The sequence below is a fragment of the Pygoscelis adeliae genome, unplaced genomic scaffold (genome assembly GCF_000699105.1).
Source record: "Pygoscelis adeliae isolate BGI_AS28 unplaced genomic scaffold, ASM69910v1 Scaffold121, whole genome shotgun sequence".
Taxonomy (NCBI): Eukaryota; Metazoa; Chordata; class Aves; order Sphenisciformes; family Spheniscidae; genus Pygoscelis; species Pygoscelis adeliae.
This window is the reverse complement of record NW_008824359.1, coordinates 9,522,125-9,526,639: the sequence shown is the minus strand read 5'-3', so window position 1 is coordinate 9,526,639 and position 4,515 is coordinate 9,522,125. Positions and strand designations below refer to the sequence as shown.

The window sequence follows — 4,515 nt, the reverse complement described above, 5'->3', positions numbered from 1 at the left end:
GGCTGGGGACTTTGGGTTTGTCTAGTTTGGAGAAAAGGAGGCTGAGGGGCGACCTCATCGCTCTCACAGCTTCCTGAGGAGGGGATGTAGAGAGGTGCTGATCTCCCTGGGATCCAGGGACAGGACACGTGGGAATGGTTCAAAGCTGCGCCAGGGGAGGTTTAGACTGGACGTTAGGAAGCATTTCTTTACTGAGCGGGTGGTCAAACACTGGAACAGGCGTCCTGGAGAGGTGGTCGATGCCCCAAGCCTGTCAGTGCTTAAGAGGCATTTGGGCAATGCCCTTAACAACATGCTTTAACTTTTGGTCAGCCCTGAATTGGTCAGGCAGTTGGACTAGATGGTTGTTGTAGGTCCCTTCCAACTGAAATAGTCTGTTCTATTCCAATATCTGTCCTGTAGCTGACCTTAGACCCTCATCCAGCAGCTGTCCTGGGGATCCTCGGTCTCCCCAGTTGCTGGCACTGGGCATACAAGCCCCAGAGGCTGCAACCCCGCTCCAGGTGCTGGTACTTACCCCCTTACGTGCACCCACACGCACAGACAGACATCCTGCAGATCCCGCCAGTAGCTGGGCTTAGACGTGCAGTCTGTCCGGTGGCTGGCCCTGGATCCTTGCTCTCCCCTGCTGCCTCACACACAGGGACACACACGGATGTCTCGGGCGACTCCCAGACCTCCCAGTCTCCCCAGGAGTTGGTCTGACACCTTGTCTGCTATTGTGCTTCTCTTTTGTGTGGAGGCGAGTGTTTTATGGGCTGATTGCTCTCCTCTGGCAGCACAGTGAGGGTATTATTTGGGTTCCCCCATCTGTCCTTTTTCTGTGATCTTCTGTTTGTGTGGACGTGAGGTTTTTATCACAGAACCAAATAGGTTCCAGCTAAATGGCGATCGCCCAGATCCGCCGGGCCGTGTGCTCTCAGCCTGGCTGTCGTGGGTGCCAGCGCCCTGCCTTTGTCCCCACAGGTGAGGAACGAGTTTTACAAGGACACACAGGGGGTCATCCTGGTCTACGACGTCGGACAAAAGGAGTCTTTCGACGCGCTGGACGCGTGGCTAGCCGAGATGAAGCAGGAGCTGGGCCCGCATGGGAACATGGAGAACGTTGTCTTCGTTGTCTGTGCGAACAAGGTAGGCTGTGGTGGGGAGCCAGGCTGCGGTGCGGTCCTGATCTCCGGCCCTCAGGGCTCATTGTGTTCCCAGCCTGTGCCCAAGCTGTTGAGCTCCAGCTGTAGTAAGGGAAATATTGTTAGGTGGTAGGGAAGACTTTCTAAGAGCCGGACGTGTGTGTGAGGAGCACTGGAGACTGCATTTCAACGTGGTTTTGAGAATGTGGTGGCCACGCATCGGTCGGGAGGGGATCAAGTAGAGGTGACACTGTCTCTGGACTAGACGAACTCTCAAAGGCCTTTTCACTTGCATTTTCTGTGCTTTCTTTCCACACTGCCTCCATCCCTTCAGGATAAGCAAACAGCCTCTCTAACCAGACAGGCCCCTTACCCACTGTTAGACGATCGGCCTTGGAGCTGTGTTCCTCCAGCTGCCGTTGCAGACCCTGTCTGGGCTCTGATCTCTGCCTTTTCTCCCGGTCTAGATCGACTGCACCAAGCACCGCAGCGTGGATGAAAGCGAGGGGCGGCTCTGGGCAGAGAGCCGGGGCTTTCTTTACTTTGAGACATCAGCACAAACAGGAGAAGGAATCAACGAGATGTTTCAGGTGAGGCGGAATGAAGGTGGTGAGGGCACAAACACCACATTAAGGCAAGATTTGACGGCAGAATATCCCCTGAACTGCCTGGATCCCACAAAACCTGTTGGCCCTCTGCTCCAGAGGTGTCTTCCCAGTGAAATGCCACCCTGAGAAAGCCATACCTGTTTAGGTCAGGATCAGTATTGGTCCTCCCAGTCCTGAGCTGGCCCTAGCATTGCGTTGCTCAAAGCTGATGATCCCTCTTGCTGCACTGGGAACACGATGCAGAGGTGCCCATGTCACCTTTTCAGGTCTAGTACTGAACTGAAGTGGGTTTGAGATAAATGTGGGGCCTGGCCTCCTTCTCAGCCTGTCCCATTGTCCCTGCAGGGACCGGATCCCCCCATCTGGGATATCCCAGCCCCTCCACGGCCCAGGCAGTGGGGAGTGAACATTCAGCCGTTGTGCAAACGATCCCACTCGCGTCGCAGGATGAGCCCTCGGTCAGCAAGGGTGGTGGGATCTCCTATGCGCTGCCACCACCTTTGGGGACCGTTCCTTCCCGCTAACTCCTCCCTGTGTCTGCAGACTTTTTACTCCGCCATCATCGACCTGTGTGACAACGGCGGGAAGCGTCCCCCCTCCAGCGTGGGGGTCAGCTTCACCAAAGAGCAGGCAGATGCCATTCGCAGGATTCGCAACAGCAAGGACAGCTGGGACATGCTGGGGGTCAAACCCGGAGCCACAAGGTGAGGGAGACTTCAGCATTTGCCTGGCTGTCCCTAATCTTTCTGACCTGGCAGGCTGGTTGCATCTGTGACCTGCCTGCTGATAAGCTTACCTTGGTTTATATAGCAGCTGGGCACAAGTAGTTTGTATCTAGCCACAAAATTTGAGGCAATGCAAAAGAAGCCCTCGGTCCTGAGCACCAAATTTCTCCTTTTAACAGACAAGCCAGGCTGGAGGCAAGGGGCGGGGGGGTGATGAACATGAGAACTTCAGCCCCGTCAGCTGCCTGGCCCTGCATCCTGCCTCCAGGCTGAGCCGTCTTTGGTCACTCACTTGCCAGACGTGTTTGGAGCAGCTCCAGCTTTACTTTCCTTGCTCTCCGGGTCTGGAGAAGCTTTTAAGCTGCTGTAAGGCTGCAGCCCACTTTGTCAAAAAGGGGTTGATGTTACAGTTCTTCCACCTGCAAACAGTACTCCCACAAGACAAGCTTTCTCTTGTCTTCCTCGGAGGACCTCTAGTCAGGTGGAATTGGTCATTGCCTGTATAAGAGGTTGGATATTGAATCTCCCAGTTCTGTATGACTTGGGCAGCTAAAACAAGCTCCCAGAGCTATGCCTTGCTTTCTTCTCTCTGAAACATGAGGTCTACCCTTGTGTACTCCTTGTGGAGGGGCTGGAGAGTAGATTTCTGCATAACATATATCATTCAGGACTCATACATCCTCCCGTTGGCTCTCTGAAATGTAGGTGTTGAGCCTAACCCCTCCTCCGGCCCCCTCTCATCCGTGGGGAGAGATCAGCAGCTCTGCAGGGCAGTTTGTGCTGTGATCGCCAGCACGGACAGACTCATCTCCCGCAGGAGGTGCCCTCTTCTCTCCACGGCCTGCAGCTGGAGCCGAGATGTCTGCCTTGGACCAGACAACCAAGGCTTAAAGGGCTGAAGCGATGTGCAATGCCTTTGCCCGGAGCGCGTAGGCGGTTTGATGCGAAGCTGAGTCAGGGTGCGTGTGCCCCCACGCTGTCTCCCAGCTTTCTGCTCTCCTGGTGCCAGAGACTCGGCACACCGAGACATGTGTCACAGGCACGTGTCTGGCATGATGGGAGCATTCGTGCTGGCACAGTCCCGTGGGGGAGAGGGTGTGACTGCCCCAGGAGAGGGGTTCTTCCCCCTCCTCTGCTCATGCCACACCAAGAAGCGCCCTGTGTGCTTTTCTCCAGCTCTTTCTCCATAGCATCGCCTCCAAAGCCTGGAGGTCCTTAGTGCCAGCAAGGGAAGGGTTCAGAAGTGTCTGCACAGGGGTGTTTAGCACAGGGGGAGCTCCTGGCCCTGCTGTGCTCTGCCAGCCGGGGCAAGGCTGAGCCGGGCTGTGTGTGGCGTGGGTCCCCTCACTCTTGTCGTATCTCCTAGGGACGAAGTGAACAAAGCCTATCGGAAGCTGGCCGTGCTGCTCCACCCCGATAAGTGTGTGGCTCCCGGCAGCGAGGACGCCTTCAAAGCGGTGGTGAACGCCCGAACCGCGCTTCTCAAAAACATCAAGTAGGGAACAGAACCATTCAGAGCTGGAAACCTTCCCCTCCTCCCAGCTAGCTCCCAGGCAGCCGTACGGCCGTGGGGCACCCCTCTCCTCCTCACACTTCCCGCTGGCATGGACACAGACACTCCCAGCACCAGCCGTGGAAGCAGGACTGCATCCGACCGTACTGCGCTTGCGATGTGGTGGAAAGGGGACAGAGTGCTGAGGAGGGGAGAGGGACCCCAGAACCCTCCCTGCATCCCTGGCCCCAGGTCGTGGTTGGCATTAAGTGCTGAAAGCAGTGAGGTCCCCACCTTCCCGGCTGTGTTACACCTCCTGGGAGTTACCAGCCGTGGTGGGGTTTGGATGCCCGGCTCTAACCTGTGGATGCAGCGAGGGCAGAGCGAGATCTGACCCAAAAGCTGCTGCACCTGAAAGCATTGGTGTCGTGGGTGGAGGATGCCCAAGAGGGGCAGTGGGTTGTCAGTCCTTCTGGGTTATCCCGGAGCCGCCTCTGCAAGGCTGCCCGTGCTGAAAGCCGCGCCGGCACTGCCGAGCACTGGGGCCGTTCAGCTGCTTGGTC

The 4,515-nt window shown here is 56.7% G+C and overlaps 1 protein-coding gene across 1 annotated transcript in view; it reads left to right on the top strand.

Moving 5' to 3' along the window:
• DNAJC27 (DnaJ (Hsp40) homolog, subfamily C, member 27) overlaps window positions 1-4,278 on the top strand; it is an 18,059-nt gene extending 13,781 nt beyond the window's left edge. Inside the window, exons 4-7 of the mRNA XM_009319767.1 lie at window positions 967-1,131; window positions 1,595-1,717; window positions 2,279-2,439; window positions 3,827-4,278. Coding sequence (XP_009318042.1) covers window positions 967-1,131; window positions 1,595-1,717; window positions 2,279-2,439; window positions 3,827-3,959 — 582 coding nt within the window. The 3' untranslated portion in view covers window positions 3,960-4,278. The remainder of the gene's footprint in view (window positions 1-966; window positions 1,132-1,594; window positions 1,718-2,278; window positions 2,440-3,826) is intronic.
• The last annotated feature ends 237 nt before the right edge of the window (window positions 4,279-4,515 follow it).